General features: G+C 39.4%; 1 protein-coding gene across 2 annotated transcripts in view; it reads left to right on the forward strand.

Annotated features, from left to right (window-relative positions):
• Positions 1-19,557, forward strand: part of sfswap (splicing factor SWAP) — a 46,527-nt gene extending 26,970 nt beyond the window's left edge. For both annotated transcript variants that reach the window (XM_022760819.1, XM_022760820.1), the window contains exons 15-19: positions 5,360-5,829; positions 7,588-7,719; positions 8,169-8,309; positions 11,285-11,357; positions 18,864-19,557. In XM_022760819.1, the coding sequence (XP_022616540.1) occupies positions 5,360-5,829; positions 7,588-7,719; positions 8,169-8,309; positions 11,285-11,357; positions 18,864-18,929 (882 nt within the window). In that variant the 3' untranslated portion in view covers positions 18,930-19,557. The remainder of the gene's footprint in view (positions 1-5,359; positions 5,830-7,587; positions 7,720-8,168; positions 8,310-11,284; positions 11,358-18,863) is intronic.
• Positions 19,558-20,750: the final 1,193 nt, after the last annotated feature.

A 20,750-nucleotide genomic window follows, 5' to 3' on the forward strand; every position in this document is an offset into this window, starting at 1 on the left:
AAACATAGAGCTTTTTACATCAAATAGTTTTAAGTCGACACTCTTGGCTAGAACCATCCACCCTGAGGCCTGAGGTCAGCTGCAGATTATTACTGGCTCTGCTTTCTCTTTTTAGCCTCTTATTTTTTCATGAGGTGAATAGTGGTCAAATATTTGGTCAAAGAGCTTCATTAAATGGAAAATCTAATTTTCTACAGTTAGTACAGTTCAGTCAGCCCATACTAAAACAGCATCAGCCTTTATGCCTGAATGAGATTCTAAACATGTCAACACCAGATGGCATACTGTGTTTTCTTGATTTTTTTTAAAAATTTTTATCATGTGATGTTTTTTTTGACTATGTAAATGAAATTGCAGAGACCTACAGATGTGTGTGTGTGTGTCTGTGTGTGTGTGCGTGCGTGTGTGCGTGCGTGCGTGCGTGCGTGCGTGCGTGGCAGTATTGATGGCACTTACAATAATACATTAAGAGATTAATGTCTGGTTGCTGGGGGAATATCATCAGATATATCACTGCCACAGAAGTGAATACTTACCAGTATACTTAGTGGTATTCACTTCTGTGGCAGTGATATATCTGATGATATTCCCCCAGCAACCGGACATTAATCTCTTAATGTATTATTGTGTCATTAACTTAAAAATCTTGTGTGTATATATACACAGCTGATAAAAGCATATCACATATTTTTATTTTTATTGAGCTGTTGCTGTTGAGCTGAGTCTGTATTTAACACAGTCGGAAGCTTAGTTTAGACTGCTTTTCATGTATAGTCAGCCTGAGCCCTGGGGTGTGACTCTCAGTCATTGCATGAGAAACAGGTGGGATTTGTATGCTGAATAAGCTGATCACTATGCAGCTGTTGGCACTGCTAATGAAGCCCAACACTTTATCCTTGACTCATAATGTAGTGTTGTAAACAAGAAAGACTGACCCAGAGATAGATGGTTGACTCATACTCAGGATTTACAAAGTTTGTTTTGCTGTTGTAGGTATGAGGTATGATTTTAGGTCATTTTAATTCCATACAAATAAGTATGTTAATGTATGAAAACTAATCAGTATGAGCTATTGCATATTTACATGTGGACTGGGCACTCGAACAAGCTGGTATGGGTGAAAGAAACACGATAGTAACATGTTTTAAACAGTGATTGTCTTTTCTCATTTTTACAGTATATTTTAATGTGATTTAAAATGTTTACTGCATTTCAGTGATTATAATAAGCCAATACCATGCACCAAGAAGAGTTTGGAAAATGTAATTATACCGTAAAATGCTCAGAGCACACATTGTGGAGGTGGAAAACTAACTACAAAACCACACAGTGTGGCTCCTAATAAAGAAAGTTAAAGATTGAATCATGGAAAAATGCCTTTCTTCTACCCACCAACTCCCATGTTCTCTGTTTTGGTTTCCCATAGATGATGCAGGGTATGTCGCTTTTAAAATTCTCCTTTGTAAAGTTTCATAGCGTTGCTGCAGTAATGCAAATTTTAAAAGCCTTTTGTCTGTCATATTAAACATAGACAAGAAAGGCAAGAATACTTTATAGTGTAAATAAGACTCGGTTGTGGTCATTTGATGTGTAGATTGCCTATCCATTTGATGGATGTTGCATGTCAGCTCCTCATGTGAGCCCAAGTGATGCGGGATGAACTGGCCTATTGCCTGTTAGGCCAGGTGGCAGTGGGCTGGCTCCTGTCACTACTGCACCAGCTCTGTCACTCTTCTCCAGATGTTCAGTGACTTCTGCAATGGCCATGAGAGCGTACACGTCCTGGAGGAACTACCAACAGTCAGGTCATTGGTGCACTGATGGATACGTACTGATGTTGTAATTGAATGTATTCAATTCTTTGAGCGAAAAAAAGTTGGATCTTATCAACATTGGTAATAAGTAGACATTGGACAGTCCATGTTAAAAGCGTAACACAGTGTTAACTGATCTATTATAGAACATGCATGACTTTTGGTGCGAGAATTTTGCATAAAACTATTAAGAGTGAGCAGGTTTTTGAGTTTGTTTTCAAGGTTTCCCGAGGTCAGGTTGAGATATGAGGAGCTCAATGGGAAAAATTCCTGGTGAATATATATATTTTTTTAATTCCTTGATTCTAGGGATGTGAGGTAATGAGTATTCTGCTATCGGAGGACACGAGGGGGTACAGAATCAATGTTGAAGTCAGATAAATAGGACAGTGCAAGGCTGTGTAATGATTTGTTCATTAGACGAAACACTTTGAAGAACAAATGTTACCTGAATGTGGGGCTGTGAAGGAAAGGGAGCTCCAGGTGGCTTTAAGGTGATTAAAACTTATAGCTGTAGTGAAGATTCTGGTAGCCGCATTTTGGAAGTTTGAATGCTGTATTTTGGAAGGCCAGAAAACAGTGGTACAATTCTACACTGTAGACATGTTTGAGGACTGCTGGGAATGCTGATGCCACGTCTTTGTAGAGTTGGCAAAATGAGCCGACTTGGATCTGTCGATGTAAGCTGTCCATGTTTCCCATAGAGCTCATCATGTTGTTTATGCGACAGCGCTGTAATAGCTAGTGTAAGCTGTCACGAGTAAACAAAACACGCTGAATAAGCTGTACAGGCCGAGACCCTTTTAGTGCTGTATTTCTGTATCTTAGCTGTTTGTTTGTGCATTTTGGCTCATCATGATATGGTGAAGGTGGCACGAGACCTGCGCACTGCAGGGCCGGAAACTGCTGTGTGATGTCTTGTGTTTGCAACAGTCGTCAGTTTGGCACAATCTGAAACCCCTTTCAGACATGGACTTGGCTGAATTCAGGATTTTTTTTTTTGTCAGTTGATGACTTAAATATTAAATATATAAATATTTGTTATGAGTTAATTCAGACATGACAGGACAGTTACTGTACTGTAAGAGCCACAATTCTCGGGAGGGGAGCGGTGGCACTGGTGAGAAGGGCAATTAACTGGAGAGTAATATGAAGGAGTATGAAAGGGTGTTCTCGGTTCTTTCACAGGGTGCCATCGCTGATAGACTTTAAAAACTTATTTTGCTGTTGCAGCCATAATTAATGACCATTGTGAGCATGCGGGAGGCTCACCTGAATTTCCTAATAAATTTGCTCATCAATTTCTTCATTCATGAGAGATTTCTGCTGCCTAGCCTGTTTTATAATGCCAGACAAGGCACAAACACAGGATGAACGGAAGTGAGTGTAAAATAGAGTACTGTATGGGTTGTTTTTGTTTGTTCCTCAACATTGTAAAATTGGCTTATTCACGGTGTCTCATTAGATTGATTTTATTTTCTATAAGCTAGGGTGATGGTAATTAAGTGATAGATTTATGTATGTATTTATATTTGGGCAAATATGTGAGTGTTTAATCTGTGTCTAACCTTATGTTGCTGCAGCTGTCATGTTAATCCGATGGCATTCACTTCAGACTTGTGCTACTGTGAAAGTGTTACAGGAATGTTACCAGGTCCAACCGTGTAGGATTGCTGTTGTGACTTACGTAAAAGTGACACAGGCACATGAGACCAACCTGTAAAATGATGTCCCATTTACTGTATATAAGGAGATTTATGTCTGAAAGGGGCTTTAGGAAACCACCCCAACAATATACGAATGTGTGTATTTTCAGATGTAAGATTGCCCTGGATTTTACTGCTTTCGCTCCCCTCCTCCCCTCTCCGTATCTTGCCAGCGCAGGTGTGAGAGGGGCACACATTTTCTAGGCCTGGTGTCGGGATAAGCCTCCCATATGTCAGTCCTAATTTTAAAGCAAACCTTGCTTCCTATCATTTCATTATCTCTTCCTTAGCCGAGACGCCAGATAGTGTGCAAACAGAAAGGTGTAATAAATATTCTTCCTTTCTCTATTTCCTTGCTTGTTTTTAGATACTTATTGTCTTCTGTCGTGAACCCTTTTTCTTGTTTCTTTCCCACCTCTACTTCTTTACCTCATTTACCCCCTTCTTTCATCTTCTTTCATCATCATGCTTTCCCTCTGTATTTTCTTCTGTTCCTCCCCCTCTCTCTTTTATGCTCCGCCCTTTTCGTATAAATTTTAGCAGATGGGTCAGAGTGGGAGTTATTGAATTGTAATGATTGAAGTTAGGAAGAGAGAACAGCTCACTTGTTATTAAGTTGAACTAGGGCAGTTATATTTTATTTGAGCTAGAGTATGACATACACACAACCATACATTTCATTCCGTGCCCTCCATGTTTATCACTCATCACTTGGGCAGTCTTGCCATTTACGTTAATGTCAGCATTCAGTTTATGCCATCTGATGCCTGACTTTCTCCAGACACACTTATAGTACCATGAATGCATCTATATGTAACATGGGTGGCCCCAGGAGCAATCTAAGGTGTAACCCTGGAAAATGAAACCTGACCTTGGAAGATTTGGCATCATGTTCAATCTACTGATGGACTGGAGCCATCTTTTCAGTGTGAATCTAGCAGCAGACCAATATAATATGAGCAGACAGACCCACACTGGGGTAATTAGAGCCACTTTGCAGCTGACAGTTGTAACTCACTGTGTAGCCAGAGGGCCACACTGTGTTGTGTAACCCACACCATCTTTTAATCAGCTGAGTAACAGAAGAATATAAGTAATAATTTCCCAAGAGAGCAAGGGACCTTGATTTTGCCTGTGCCATCCACTTATGATCTCATGCCCCTTTCAGTGCATGCATAATTATTTATTATATCTTCTTTAAAAAATCGAATGTAAATTTTTTTTCATCACCTTCTGTTATTATAGCTACATCTTTACTACTCTGTTTCATTCTGTTAAATGTTCCAAACCAAAGTATGGAAATATGTGACGATAAATATTTATATTTGGCAAATACAGGATTAGAAGGAGCACCCGAATGAATGTATCATCAGATGCTGTCAGGCAAATAGAAGTTACATACTGGCATCTTTTCAACCATATTGAGCAAACTCGGTGTTGTTTTGTTTATTTTTTAATTTTTTCTAATTCTTTTATTATTATGCAAGCTGCATTATTCTGTAACATTGACAAGAAGGGGCAACTAGGGTTTTGCATAAATAAATCTCTAATGTCTATATACAGACAACCTTGTGCATCACCTGCATCTGCCTAAGTGGACAGGCCCCCATATTGATTTTCCGCAGATGTACAGAGCGAGTAAGCATTTGGGAATTTTTGCAATGTCCCTCATGTCAAAGAGCGCAGGTGACTGTTTAATTCAATCAATACATTATTTCTGTTCTTTTTATCTTTAAACCAATTAAAAATAGAAGGTCCAGCATCCAAGTGTGTCTGTTAAAACAGTGCCATCACTGATGTTTTTCCTCTGTGTCTTCTTCAATCTACCATTGTCTCTAGATGCAAGAAGCCCTTTCTGTTCTGTCTGACCTTGCGCCCTCTCAAGTTTCCTCGGCGCAACCTGCGTATCCTCAGGATCAAAGGCCACCCATGGAGAACCAAGGAAGCTATCGCAGCAGGGAGGCCCCGTCCTCCTCATCCTCCCACATTACCTCCAGAGGAGCAGACAGAGACAGAGAGAAAGACAGAGACAGAGACCGAGACCGAGAGAGAGACCGAGAGAGAGACCGAGACCGGGATAGAGATAGAGATAGAGATAGAGATAGAGACAGAGACAGAGACAGAGACAGAGATAGAGATAGAGACAGAGACAGAGATAGAGATAGAGACAGAGATAGAGACAGAGATAGAGATAGAGACAGGAACAAAGGGAGGGACAAAGAGAAAAAGAAGAAAAAACACAAGAGGAGGACAAGGTCCAGGTCAAAGAACAGACACTCCCTTCCCAGTGCCTACAGGAGAGCCCGCAGGTAAGACATTGTGGACACGGCAACATTCTCATTCACAACTGTCAGTGGAAGGGATTTAGAATCTCTATCCCACATTTATTTGATTTACATATTTTCTTTTCCTATATGATGACATTCACAATAGCATAAGTATCATGAAAAATATATGTTGGATATTGAAGAGATGTTAACTTTTCCGATTTAGTGAAAAAAATTAGCGCGCAGCTGTCAAGTTCAGATCTTTATTGGCCTGTGCTGCTGCTCGCTACAGACACAGCACCCTGGAAGGAGTACTTTTAATAACTTCTATTGTTCTATTTTGTTATTGTGGTTTTATTTGTTTTATTTTTTCAGCCTTAATACAGGAAAAAAAATCCTTTGTGGGAAAGTAAAGATATGAACTGAAGAGGAGGATGTTAGTTTTTTTTTTTACATGTCCTCAATCTTAGTGTTCTCCTGTTTTGCATAAGTTTGACTGGTGTGCACCAAAAAACAAAATTATCTTTTCAGGAAAAAAGAATCACAACCTTTCTAGATTTGGATCTTTATGGGGATTCATCAGTTAATGTAACCATGCAAATGTCTATTTAAATATTACTGACAGTGCTGCATGTAAACCTAACCAAATACCCACTAACTTGAAACAGTAGTTGTTGTGTTCTAAAGTAAAAATCCATTATTGATAGAAATCATGACTAGGCTTTCAATATCTCCACAAACAATAAACAATATTAATTTCCTACCTGAAGAAGCCCCTCAGTGATCGCTATCCCTGCTGTTAATGGTATGAGACATGAGACAATGATTAATCACCCTCTGTTTTATATCCCACCTCATCTGAACCTTTAGTGCATAGCGCACTGCAAAAATATTAATAGAAAATAAATCTATCCTTCTGTCCCTTCCCTTGTTTCTCTATTTGCATTTGTGCTTTCTTTCATTTTTCCTGCCTCTCTTGAAATAGGAAGAAAAAGAGGATAAAAGTGAGATGAATAAAAGCAAGAAACATAGGCGATAAGGAGAAAGAACAGGGGAGAAGGGAGGAATAAAGAATGTATAAGAAAGAGTATTTGAAGAAAGAATTAAAACGGGTTAAGGGTTGAGTGGAGGTGATCAAAGGTAGAGATTGGGCTGCTTTGTTTGTGCTGTTTATCTGTCAGGTTAAAGTGAACAATATTGACCAGACAGCTTTGTTTTGCTGCCCTGCGCTGGATGACATTATGTTGGCTGGCCTTTCCTTTCTGGCTGTTTTTAGAAAAATGGTCTAATTTCCTTTTCTAACCCTGGCTATTTCATGTTTGTAAATGACATGCATGCTCTGCATATGAACCAGTGGGAGAAAATGAATTAAGTTGTGCCTTTTTATGGAAAGAAACCTGAGAAGTGCATTCATCTCGTATATTATCTTTTAATATTTAATGCTGTTTTCTTTTCAGGCTCGTTTAGAAAAACAGTATTTGCATATTGAGTGTCCATGTGATATAATGTTTATTAAAGTAATTCACAGAATTATGATTAATACTTTTGTCCTGTGGCCTAGTTGCATTGTACTTAGTCTCTCTTTAACTGTCTTAATGTAAATTGTGTAACATTCAGGTCTAATGGAACATTATTCAAACCTTGTTCAAGCTCTCATTGACCCTTCTTGGTTTTAAGCTACTTGAAAGTTCTCTCAGTTACTCTTTCTCTTGCACATCAGCTCATCTTCCCAGCTCTGGCTTTTGTATTTTAATGGCTTCTTCCCATCTCACACTTTCTTTGTCCTCCTTGTCTTGCCAGATCCCGTTCACACTCCCCAGGGAGAAGGGACAGGAGGGGTAACTCATCAGAGAGGAGACGTGAAGAGAGAGAGCGGGAGCGCCATCATCCCAGCAGCAGTTCCAACCTGCCCAGGGGGCATTCAAGATCCAGGTAAACCTAACAGCAGGTGTCATCAGATCAGTCTGTGGCAAGAGAAGGTGCCATGGGTCTTCATATAGCTCTGTTCATTTTAACACTGAAAATATTGATTAGTACACCAGTCGAAGCAGAGAGGGGCACTAACACTGCCACAGCTCGGTGCTGAGTCTTAAATCTTTGATATTTTTCTTTAGTTTATAACTAAAATAATGGGAAATCTTAACATTTGCTTTGTGTGTATCTACTATTGAGCAATGTTTTAATCCCCAATTGACCACAGAGGGAAGCTGCAATGGATAGCTTTCACTTGCATGAATTTAAATTAAGGCTTTGCTGAATACGAAAAGCCCTGCCTTCAGAAAGTAATCCACCCCCTTGATATTTTGTGTATTGTGTGATATCACTGTCTGAATCTGAAATTTTTTAACTGCTGCTATTCCCTTCTTGCTTTTGTCTTCCAGGTCCCCTCCTGAAAAAAGGAGGAACTCCTTGTCATCCTCAGGACAGATGCAAACTGTGGGTTCCTCTCTCTCTCCATATTCTTCACCTGGCAGAGTTTTGTCCCCATCAGCTAGCCCTGCCTCCAGCCTTGCCCACTCCAGGTAACTATCTACAACCTGTCAATCAACCAGCTAAGCATTTAGATTGCTGTCCCAGGCGTAACTGAAAGTCTCTTCCCCTAAGAAACAAAAGATCGTTGGGAGAGCTTGGGTGTAAAGCTAACAAATGAAACATTTATACAATTTACACTTCTTGCCTTTTAAATGTGTGTTATTTAGACCAATAGATTGCTGCCTCCAGGCCTGTGAAGCTTCTGTCTCTCATGAACCAAAAGGAATCACAAATATACAACTGCATCTAACAGTTCAGTACTTCAGCAGATGGCTGTTATAGCAACCTGTCAAACTGTACTGATTCACACAAAGGCCAAACTGAAGATATGTCCAATTAATATCCTCTCTTTGAAGGTTTTTGACAAACACTAACTCTTGCTCAAAACATGTTTCTCCTGTTATTTTATCATCTCATGGAAAGAATCACTAAACCCCTCCCCTGACAGCAATTGTCCAATCATAGCTTAGGATCTGTAACTAGGCGCCCACAGGCCTGTGAAGCTATGGATTTTTCACAAGTTCTTCACAAGTGTTCATGAGGCTGTAGTGACAACGATTTAAGGAAGTCTGGGGGTGGGTGGGTTGGGTGTTTAGTAACAAAACAGCTCTTTCCTGCCCTGTTTTTTTTTAAAGCCTCAGTCTTTTAGCATGACTTTTAGTATATAGCCATCATATTTAAGACCATTTTTAAAGGATTCTCCTTTTAAAATGATTAGCTGGAAAATTAAATCCAGCCAGAGAGGCAGTAGTCTTGAAGTTTGTTTCCATATGTAATATGACATCATTATAAACCACAGTCTCATTAAAAAGATGTGTAGAAAACAACTGTAAAACCCGCTTTGTGAATATGAAATTGGGTAAAACAAAGCATGGGTCTTGTTTAAATTATAAATCCAGTATGGATGGAAGATACTACATTGAATCTAAAGAGGCAGTGATAAGATGGCTCAGACCCAACATCTTTCAGCTTTAAGGTCTTAAGCCACGAAGGCATTCATGGAAACGGACATAATCTCTTCTAATATCTAGGGCTTGTTGGTTTGCTGTTTAAAATATCTCCAACAAAGAAACAATTATAGCTGCATGCATTAACTTTTGGATGTAGAGCCACATGGACAACAAAATAAACTCACAGCTAAATCATTCCCCACCCTCCCCTCCCTGTCCTCAGACAAAACGCACATCCATTGTAGGAGGGCAAGCACCAGACCATTACGAATGAAAACAGAATATTCCCTTTGTATGTAGCAACAAAGAAATCACTGTCATGTGTGCCAACATGACAAGTGAAATGGTACCTAGTTTACTGAAGCAGATTAGGTGAAATTAATTATTTTTGAGTCAAAGTCACTTTTATCTTAAGCTCATTTTTTTTTCCTAATATAATAGAATATTTTCAGACAGAAGCTTTTATTGTGCCTCCAGACTGGTGACAGACATAACCTGAGGTATTATGTTCTCGTTACGTCTCTCCCATTCTCATGAATATTGGACTCAAATGAACTGATCAGATTGTGGTGGTGAAGGTCAAGTTGGTAGAGATGGTATCGAACATTCACTTCTACGTTCGTAAGGAACCAAATCAAAGACACGGGACGACAGGACCATTAATACTGAATTGGCCGATTTTTATTCTTCAGAAAACGGAGAGTACAAAGTAAAAATCTGACATGCAAAGGATCCACGATACCTCGTTTCCAACATGTTCTTTAAACTCTTTCACTCCATGGTCCTCCTGAGGGTTTGCAAGTTACGCAGAATTGTCTGACTGGTCTAATACTAAAATATTGCTGAGTCACCACTACAGTGGTAGCCAGGGAAACACCTGCATGCTGGTACAATAGTGTACTTGCCTCCACTATCCCTAGCTAACATTTGAAAGGTAACAGATTTGCTTCCTCTGCAGGTGAAGATGATTTTTCTCTTCACGACTCTGTGCGCACTTATGAATAAATGTCCCATGTCTATCGACCTATATGTAATATGCTTTATTGAATACATATCTGACCAAATGTTGGATATCAACAATTATCAATAATCATTATATCCAATAGTTCAAAGGTCAACTTTAATTTGACAGCCTCATGTTCTACTAAAACTGACCTTTTATGGCCATTATTCAAAGCTGTAACTCAGGAACAGAAAGGGGAGATTGTAAGCATACTTCCTGCAACTTGATTGGTCTAAGGAGATATACAACTGCAAGGTCTGTCTTTTCAGAGAGGTTCAATTATTATCATTCCTAGGGGAGATTAGCATGTTTGTCAATTCACTTTTGTTATCAAAAGTTCTGCATCGCTGATAAACTGTGTGTGTATGGATGGAGCTGGTTTGCGTGACTTTGGGTTTTGCTGTTTACTTTCCACAAGGGATGGAGCTCGAGCAGCATCCCAAAATAATCACAAGGTACATATGTAAAGAGATGTAATTCCCAAGAATGACAGACATGCACAGACACACACATTTTCTCCACGGACTGAAGCCTAAAAACTTTGTAACATCAGCAGAGGTCTTTTCTGCAATTTCTTGTCACCTGTTGTGTTCAATCAACTTGATGCACACAACTTTTTCTATTTTAAAAATCCCTTGATAAATTATGAAATGTTAGACGGCAGAGAGATTAAAAGCTTTGGACAGAGTCGTGAATTTGAATTTGAGGCCTACAATTTTGGCACTTTTGATGTTTGTCTGCATGGTTATACACTTGGCTGCATTTGATAATGTTGACGTTGCACTTTTGGTTTGGTTTGGATATTTTCGTTTCTACAGGTCACATTTCTCTTTCAGGTCTCTGACGTTTCCCTCTCCTCTGCTTTCTACTGCTCTCAATGCCTGTCCAACTTTGAACATTTCAGAAGATATCATGAATATTGTATATGCTCTCCTGTTAACATGATTGGTTTTCTGCCTCCCTCTCTTTCTTTGTTTCCCCCTCTCTCTCTCTCCCTCTCTTCTCTCCACAGGGGTGGTTCTCAGGAGAAAGACAAGGCAGTGTCCTCTTCCATAGTAACGTCTGTTCAGTCCAAAATAACTCAGGTATTGTTCTTTGCTTTTATCCCAGATATGTCCTCTGCTGAACTTTACAGCTTACCCAGGACAGGCACTGAGTGTTGTTCTGTTTCCACCATGCAAATGGGAAGGACAGAAAGTACTGTTCATTTTCCCACACAAAAAATATAGCCTAGTTAAATATAGTCTGGTTAAGTAACATTTCTCTGGAAATGTCATTTGGATTCATTTTTTATTCGTCCTACATATTCAGCTTTATCTATGGTATGTTTGTACAATACATCCATGCTATATATTTTAATACACTTGATTTGTTAGAACCATGAAGAACCAGTCTTATCTTTATATGTTGGGATTCTCTGATCGCAGTAAATTGATGTAGCTGTACATATTTCTCATCTGTTACCTAAAGTCATTTTCTGTCACACAGATGGAGGCCACTGAAGGGTGTGTGTGCATTTGTGTGTATGAAGTTGCATCCTGTATTCACTAGTATAGTCTAATCTATACTAGTATAGAGTATAATCTGATGCATTACAGCTGCAGAAAAACAGCATCTGTGAGTGTCAGCTTGACAGTTCATTGTTGAACTGGGAATTGTTGACGAAATGATCTCAACTCCAGGTCCACCTACTTGTTTTGGAGCTATTGACTGTAACACATGGTCCTCATCAGCAGATTGACTTTGCCATGGAACTTTAAATCCTCACCTCTAGGATTTGTCATCCATGTTATCTTAAAAGTTGAACTTGACGTTTCACTCTCAACCTCAAAAACAGTAGCCATCAGAATAATCTGATGGGGATTGTGTTATTTGGTCAAAAGTCCTCCCCCAAGTGAGCAAATGGACGTTGAGTTGATTTGTCAAAGGTCTCTGTGATACACTTTAGTTCTGGCTGTGCTGTGTTGAATGGCATTATTTAAGTGGTTCTGGTATTTTGTCTTCCTCCACAGAGGTGATATCAATGCTATATTAGCCAAATGATGCTATTGTGACACACAGAAGTTTGCGTGCTAACAACTGTAGTAACTCATCCTGGCTGAAATTGCACTTCCACCCCCTGCACTCTTTCTGGGAATGAAGCCAAGAATTCTGAAGGAGAAAAGCTAAATATTGTTTGATGCCAGTTGGGCGACAGGAAAAAGTGGAGGCCGTGGCATACCTGCCCCTGACTACACAAACTATCTTTATTTCGCCTCTCTTCTGAGGAAGGATGCAGAGCTCGTGTGCTCCCCTGAAACTGTTTGTTGTCCGGCACTTGTAAATTCAGACAAGAAGAGGAGTTACCACTTTTACTGAGGTTAGTTTTAATTAGAGGTTTGCCAAAAACTATAATCTATTAAGTCAGCCTCTCCTTTTCACAGAAGTCAATCCTCATGTGAGACATTAGGTTAGAAAAAGTTTCAGAGTTTTCTTAATGTAGATTTAGCCTCCTCAACTGCCACTGCCACTGTCTGTCCACAGTTTTGTTTTTTTTCTAATGTGATCTTAATTGTCGGTAATCGATATTTGTATAATATCAGTGCATCAAATAACAGCTGAATCACCTGAATCTGGGGCTCCCCTCAGCTGTACAGAGCTTTATAGCGAGTTTCATCTTATTGTTTGGCTGACTGACCAGCAACTTCACAGTTTCGGTTCACTCCCAATACTTTCATATTCATGTTCGGTCACAGCAGGCAGCTGTTTTCAGCAAAAAAAATCTCTCGAAACACGACACCAAAAGTCCGACAGACATAGTTAGCGACTAGATGGTGAACATAGTGATGCATTTAGCAGCGCAAGAGCCAGATATTTCCCTCAGGAGTTGGTAGAGACCAAAATGAGAGCTTAAAGAGAAGGAATCATGGTTGGTGGCTAAATAATCAGCTGTTTGCTGACATGATATAAACTTAAAAGTGGATGATATCAGTGTTGTTCTCACAGTTACTACTGCCCCTAAGGTGGCCAAAAAAGCAGTTACTGCAGGTTTAACACAGCATGTGGAAATAGCATTTCGACTGGATGCCTGCCACTGTTGCCAAGGGCTTAAAGATAGCAAAGACACTTCCATCCGTAAAATCATACAATCAGTCATACACTAGGCTCTGTATGCAGCCACTCTCTGACAGTTGTCTATACCAGCTGTCAGAATGACACTGCTGAAGTCATGCAACAATTGCACTTGCATTTAACGCTAATTGAATGTTACACTTGCATAAAGTGTTTTTTGTATTCTTTCTGACACTGACAGACTTGTTAGGGTGGCACAGAATTGGAGTCAGCGATCCTTAACTTTTCTGCACAAGACAATGGCAGCTAGAATTTCCCCAAATGAAAATGCTATTAGCCCCCCCCCCCTTTCATTTTGTGAATGACAAATTACATTGTGGACCACCAAATATTACAATATTTGTTGTCACACATCATTCCAAATCCATGGGCATCAATACACTGTAATAACAGCCTCCACTCCTTATGAGAAGGCTTTTGATTTCAGAACCTGGCTGCAGAGGTTTGCTCCCATTCAGCCACGAGAGCACTAGTGAGGCTACTGATAGTGGGCGATGAGGTCTCGTTCATGGTCAGTGTTTCAAAATTAATTTTAAAAGGTGTTTAATGGGGTTGAGGATGTTAAAACAGGAGGGTCTAACCCAAACTGTCTATTGTCTAAAGTATCACTGTATGATGTAGAATTACTGGGCTGTGCTCAAACCATGAAAAACAGCCCCCCAAAATAGACAAAAGTGTATAATTGTTTCCACATACTTTTAGCTATATAGCCTAATGACTTGGTTTACAGTTTAAATGCAGTTAAGTGGTGGGCTTTGTCTTTGTTTTGTTTTACTATGGAACACTATGTTCCCCATTTGGGTATTAAGAGCTCACAATAAAGGGAATACTGTGTCTGAATAAATGGTACACACTCATTAGTTTCAATGTAACCTCCCACACACCTCGTCAATAAATTCTGACCCCCCCCGGTACACATTCTTCCTGCTCCACCCTGGCTGGTTGCAATCGCACTGTGCAATTTATCGCCACTCTCAGAAATGCACCACAATCAAATGCATGCACACGCCCTGGTTCTAAAAGAAAAATATGCGGTCAAAAGCTATAAATTAAATGTATTGAAGGAAGGCATAAATAGTGGCAAGACCACTACAATCGTGCTCGTCTTTAATTTTCTTTATAGGAGTTTTGTGTCACTGTACTCTCACCTCACTTTGCAAGGCAATGCTCAGTTCAGTCAGTCATTATTAAGGCCACAAATCACACACTGTTCAGTTCGCTGTTTTTTTATTATTATTATTCCTCTTTGTCTAACTTGCCTCTTTCCTCCTGTAATATTGTGATATACTGTTCATTTACCTAATTTTGACTGCTGTTGAAACATGGAGAAAACATCCCTGACAAATTTCAAAATCAATTACCTTCATTTGTCAAAAACCATAAATCAGTTCAGAGACGAAAAGCCATTTACACGGCTCTCTTGTGTTTAATAACTCTGAAATATCAGTTATTTCATTTGAAGTGATGCAGTATGTTGATGTATTAATTTTCACACCACCAGTGTGCAACTACATGTATGAATGTACTTAGTATGTAGGCATACACAGTAAATGTGAACTGTAAATTTACTGATTTACTGAGTGTAGAAGTTATACCTACAAGAACAAGCGTGACCCTGAATGTAGAGAGGCTGCAGGCAAAGAAGCTTTGGGACTCAAGATAATGGAGGTCAATAGAGTGTGAATGGAGAGGCTGTGCTGTGAACAGTGGTACAACTTATGCTGTGTCGCACCAAATTTGGATTGTATTCATTCTGTCTGTCTGTCTGTCTGTCTCAGAATGAGTTTCCAGTGTTTACCAACTAGCTGCACCACATATACACAACCACACGTCTCTTGACGCTTCTCTCTCATCAACAAAAACATCATATTTCTTTCTTTCTCATTATCTCACAAACAAACAAACAGACACAAGCTCCTCTCCTGCCTTCATCTCAACATGCCAACATAAGCGGGCTCATGAAAACATGCTGTTCGCCGCTGTTGCAACATGCACAGATTCACAACCACCAACTACTTATACCCCGTCTGTGATGTTTTACAAACACTTCTTGAATAATTCAGCACATCTTCATCTTCCTAATGGTTTCGTCTTTCCTGATGGTGCCTGGTTGCTATTTGCCTCATCCCGCCTCTCATTTTCCTAATGTTTGTCTTTGTTCCTCCGTCTTCTGCCCCCCCCTCCTTCTCTGCTATATGTTTGATGTGTTTTACTGCGTTTGATACATAATTTGTGCACGTTGAGAGTAGCTTTTAGACCCGCAGTGGGTCTGAAAAGAGAACAGTTGAGGGGGACTTCTCAGGCAAGTGTGAATATGTGTGTGTTGCATTGCTCAGGATATTCCTGACACTATATCAGTGTAATTAACGTTGCAATTAGCAGCGAATCTGTGAAATTTCTTCACAAGTCTGTGATGCAACTTGCTTTCAAACTTGTTAGGATTTTAAAATTCGTGTAATTTTAGCCTGGACTAAGACAACTTAAGTCCTCAGTAAGTCTTAGATGTGGGGTAGAAATTGCACAAATTACTCATGAGGTTAATTGTGTTTCCTTCTCGGGTCATCACTGGTGCCTGGGTCTCCATGATAAGTCCTTCCTTTTTACTGATTCTAAGGTTTTCCCACAACAATGAGTAAAGTTTTTTTTTTTTTTTTTGGTGGAAAGAGAAATCTCTCCCACGCAAAATAGCTTTGTTTGACCATGTAACTAACCCGCATGTTTGTGACTGAGAAGAGCAACACAATAGACAGATGGATCAGATAAGAACAATTTATACGAAAAATAAAGCCCAAAGAAAAAGAAACAGCAACAGCTTAAAAAATAAAACAGCAACTGCAAAGGATTATGTCCTCAGTGTTATTGCGACTTTAAACTCATATTGCTTAAGGTTTTCAGGTTGATTTAGCACCAACTGTGATAAGTGGCGGTAACAGCAAGTGTGGTTTAATGCTGGGTGCAGCAAACATTCTTTAAGCAGCTACTTTGTCAAAAACACAACAGAGGAGCAACTGGTGTAGCTGTTTGCAGTGCAGCCAAACAAATTCCATTGTTTTATTGCAGAAGTCAGTCAATAATTTGCCTTTTTCCATCACGCTGTGAACAATCACAATCTGATTTCATGCTGCAGCTCTTCATCTAACAGTTCACTGTGGCTGCTCCTTCTTGTTCCATTACTTCCTGAATTAATTAAAGCTGATGTGCTGTCAAAAAAAATGCCCAAAATGACCATCATCTTGTGTTGTAGGTAGATTCTTCAGCAGCTGCTGTCAGCGCTAACCTCAGTGGCAGTTACTTATGACTGTCTCACATTAAAAGCTACCCTGTGTTTTGTAAATGCTTTTGATGTGACCTAGGAGCAGTAGAAAGTGTTACAGTAACTTCATACAGCTTTAGGAGAGTAGAAAGCGAAGCTGATGTCAAGAAGATGAAAAAAAATTACAAACAGTAATTTTGTATTGCATATATGAATTGTTTCCAGTGAATACTCCATTGGTAGATGAATAATTTGAATCCAGGAATGGCAGACTCTGACACTAACAATCAAAACTATGATCAGAAACATATTTACAGAATGTAGATACATGCTGGCCTTGAATAGTTTCAAAAACAGTGTTAGATTTCATTAAAATGTTAAAGATTCTAACTTTTGAAGTATGGCTTTCGATTTGCATCACCATTTTTTAAAGATTCATCATAAACGTAAAAACCAGTGTATCATCTCTTGAGTGACACCGCTGCAGACTTAAATACACAAAAGTTGTGAAAGATTAAAGATGCAGAGAAGAATCAGGTGCCTGTTGCCACGGGCCTCTCGCATCCAGCACTGAGTGAGATTTGTTCATTTCTAAGACGGGGTCAGTAATCTGGGTGTTCCTTTGAATTAATGACATAGTGAGTAAACATTCCAATTACAGGACCTCTGCGGGTGAAATATGGCCCTGCTCACTTACTGTGTAACAAATCAGTGTGGAGTATGTTATTTCTCAGGCAGCGGTGGGTTTGGGATATTAAATTGTATCAAACGTAGTCTTTTATTTATCTTTTATCACACGTTGAATGATGTAGAGAATATTTAGGCTATCATATGTATTTTTTAGTGGAATTCTTCATCCTTGTTCAGTATTATGTAACCATAGTTAGCTATCGCATTTTTTTTTTTTTGTCATATTTTCATGACAAGAATTCAACCGTTTGAGTTACTTTCCATTCAGTTGATAATAATTTGAAACATTGAAACATTTTGTGAACTCGTCTTTGTGTTATTTTTTCATTTTTTGTTTTTTTTTTTTTTGTTTTTTTTTATGTGTCTATTCAGATACACCAGGGTTTAGAGAGAAACAGCATTTTGAATGATTTGATATGACAGCTCCTTCCCCCTGTGATTACAGCTATTAATTTGTCTCATCTGTCAGGAGAGCTCAGGGGTGGATATTTGTCCACGCGTGTGTGAATCACTCTTGCAAAACAAATGAACACTTCCTTTTCTGCAATGCAAGCATTTGCCCCCTGGTCAGCAAAATTTACATTTCTACCTGACAAGGGAGGGAAAGGAAAGTGAAAGCTCAAAAATTGCATTTTAGAATCTTCTTACTCCACACTCCCTACTATTTCCCTGTTGAGTTCTACTCATTTTTGGAACTGCAGCTTTCTACAAATGACACTATTTTCCCTATCATTGACTTATTCATATACTGTAATACATTTTATGTCATCCAATGAGCAGGTCGGCTGCTAAAACTGAGGATAAGCTGCCTGTAGCAAGAATTTTGGAGAGGAGGTCATTTGTGTTCTTACTGGATATTTTCTGTACATATACTATGTCACTTTAAAAGATGTATGCAGGAATTCATGGTGGTGACGAAAGCAAAACATCTTAAACAAAACAAAGACCTAAAGGCATCTAGAAGCTGGAAAGAACTCCAGATAACTCCAGGGAGCTTATTCTCAGTGGGAGCAGCATTATTAACAGCTCTTTGACAGTAAGAGAATAGTAAAGTATCTGTCAATTATTTCAAAATGAGATCAAAGCTCACTGCTTTTCCCTTTAGAATGTCAATGCACTGTGTTGCTCTCCAGCACAGTTGTTGTTTCTAGATCAAGTATACTTTATCATAGCTGTTCTTTATTGTTGTTGGAAAGGAATCAATAGATGGGTTTAAGTTGAACCAAAACATAGAGAACCATTATCAGTTTGTGCAGAATTTCAAGCCATTGCTGGCTTCAACAACACACACAATCTGATGTAAATATCCCTCAGGCCCTCATCACATTGGCAGCCGCTGTTGCAGTCATTGGTACTGCTATAGCCTCAGGTGTATATCAGTCTTGTCAGCTCTTACACCCTCATTCCCCACACCCATGATGCATGAATCCAAGTGCCCTACATTATGTTTTAAGTTTATTCTCAATTATCTGTTGACAGATACAACGTGTGGAGATGTGTCTTACATTAAACTCATCTGTCTCTCCTGTGTTTTCAGGATCTGATGGCCAAAGTGCGAGCCATGCTTGCCACCTCCAAGACCTTCCAACCTCCCAATTCCTAAAGAGGGCACGGGTTTCTACTAGTCGTGACAGCCTCGGCCAATCAGCGAGCAGCATTCTCCGATTTCCTGGAGATCTATCTGATCTGGATCTGTAACCCTGTGTTCCTTGATTTATTATTTCATCTTGATTTGAGCATCAACAGATTCACTTTGGCCACATTATGTCATCAGCAGAATTTTAAGAGTGGAGTAAAGGCACTAATTACTGACCTGAGAAAACAGTTCATCAGCTGGGAGATCATGTCGACAGTTGACAAATTTTGGTGCAGGGAGACTGAAATGTGGAAATAATCCATATGTTATTTTGCATCCTGTTTTAAGACACCCTACTTATCTCCCACGTCATTCTGTGCAGCATTACCAAAAGCTACAGGAGGTCTGTATTCTCTCCTTCTATGAAGGGTTGTGTTGTTTTGATAATTTCATTTCTCTCCTCCCTCAACTGGTATTCTCCACTGTTTCCCTTTTTATTTCCTCCCCCAGCTTTTCTCTCCAGCACCTCACCCATCTACTTGAGAAGCTGTTTTAATTTTTTACTCTGTCCCTCAGCTCTAGTGCGTGGCCTTCTATTTCTGTTCCTGGTTTGTACTGTAAGGAATTTAATGCAGAACTACTTTCTAATCCAAACTGTCAATAAAGTTTCAATTATGATTTACTTGTGCTTTTACAACAGTTTTCTTCATCGTCTTCTTCACCTTCATGCACTTTTTTGTGTCATAGTGGAGTTCAAATATCAGCAACAGACTCAAACACCCCCCCACCCCGCCCTCACCCTGCGGGCCATGTCTTCACCGTCCTTCATTTGGGGTACACTGATAAGATGGAAAGAATTACGTTTACTGCCCCCAAACCTTCACCTCTATTTACTGTACAAAGTTTAGTGTCACTGCAGCATTGCCGATAAACCCAACAGACTTAACAGTTGATCGGCTGATATCCTCCAGGTGTCTGCTACTGCTACTGCTGCTGCCGCTGAGATGGCACTTGTGACCCAATGCACAGTTAAACACAGTGCACAGAAATTGTTAGTGGATTCCTGCTTGATGACCTCAGGCATAAGAGATTAAATGTTCAGAAAGATAACCCTTTTAAGGTCATACAGAGCCTCAAAGTAATCAATTAAATGCCAAAATCAATTCTGAAACAAGCAGGCAAACAGTGAAAAGACACTAAAAAAGACAAGAGATATAGTCCTTTCTCTTCAGTCTCATTTAAAGTTTTGCTACAGCATCCTGAACATACTGATGTCCTGTTTTTGGCTGCCGAGCACTGCAGCACTAGTGAGATAAAATCAATCCATCTATTTTTGTTTTACCAACTTAAGACCCTGTTCAGGGTCTAAAGGTATGTTGGGTCAGGGTTAGAGATTGGTGTCACCTCTCAGTGGGCTCAGTGTATTTACTGGGCTTCCATACTTTGTTAACTGTAAGACTCCAAAGTTCCTCCGAAGTGCTTCAGGTTGGTTTAGGACAGATATGATTGAAACGATACCCAGAGTCAATCACAAGGACATTTGTTATATTTTTGACACAAATTCCAACATTTGTGCTGGAACTGCTCAACTGCAAGGTACACTGCATCAGTTTCACCAAATACCAATAACGACTAATGTTTATGTCAACATGACAAAGTCTTAAAGAGACTGTGATAAAGCCACAAATTCATTAGAGGGATTAGTTTGGGAGCTGTTTGATTAACCAATAAAAATCAGACTTTAATGCAGAAGAGGCTGTTCATTTCCCATTTCTAGTTGACTGTCAACACTAAATTGTTTTAACAATGTATGGGATTGCTCCCTAACATGAACCAGGTAGTTATTAT

The sequence above is a fragment of the Seriola dumerili genome, unplaced genomic scaffold (assembly GCF_002260705.1).
Source record: "Seriola dumerili isolate Sdu_G_001 unplaced genomic scaffold, Sdu_1.0 BDQW01000365.1, whole genome shotgun sequence".
Lineage (NCBI taxonomy): Eukaryota > Metazoa > Chordata > Actinopteri > Carangiformes > Carangidae > Seriola > Seriola dumerili.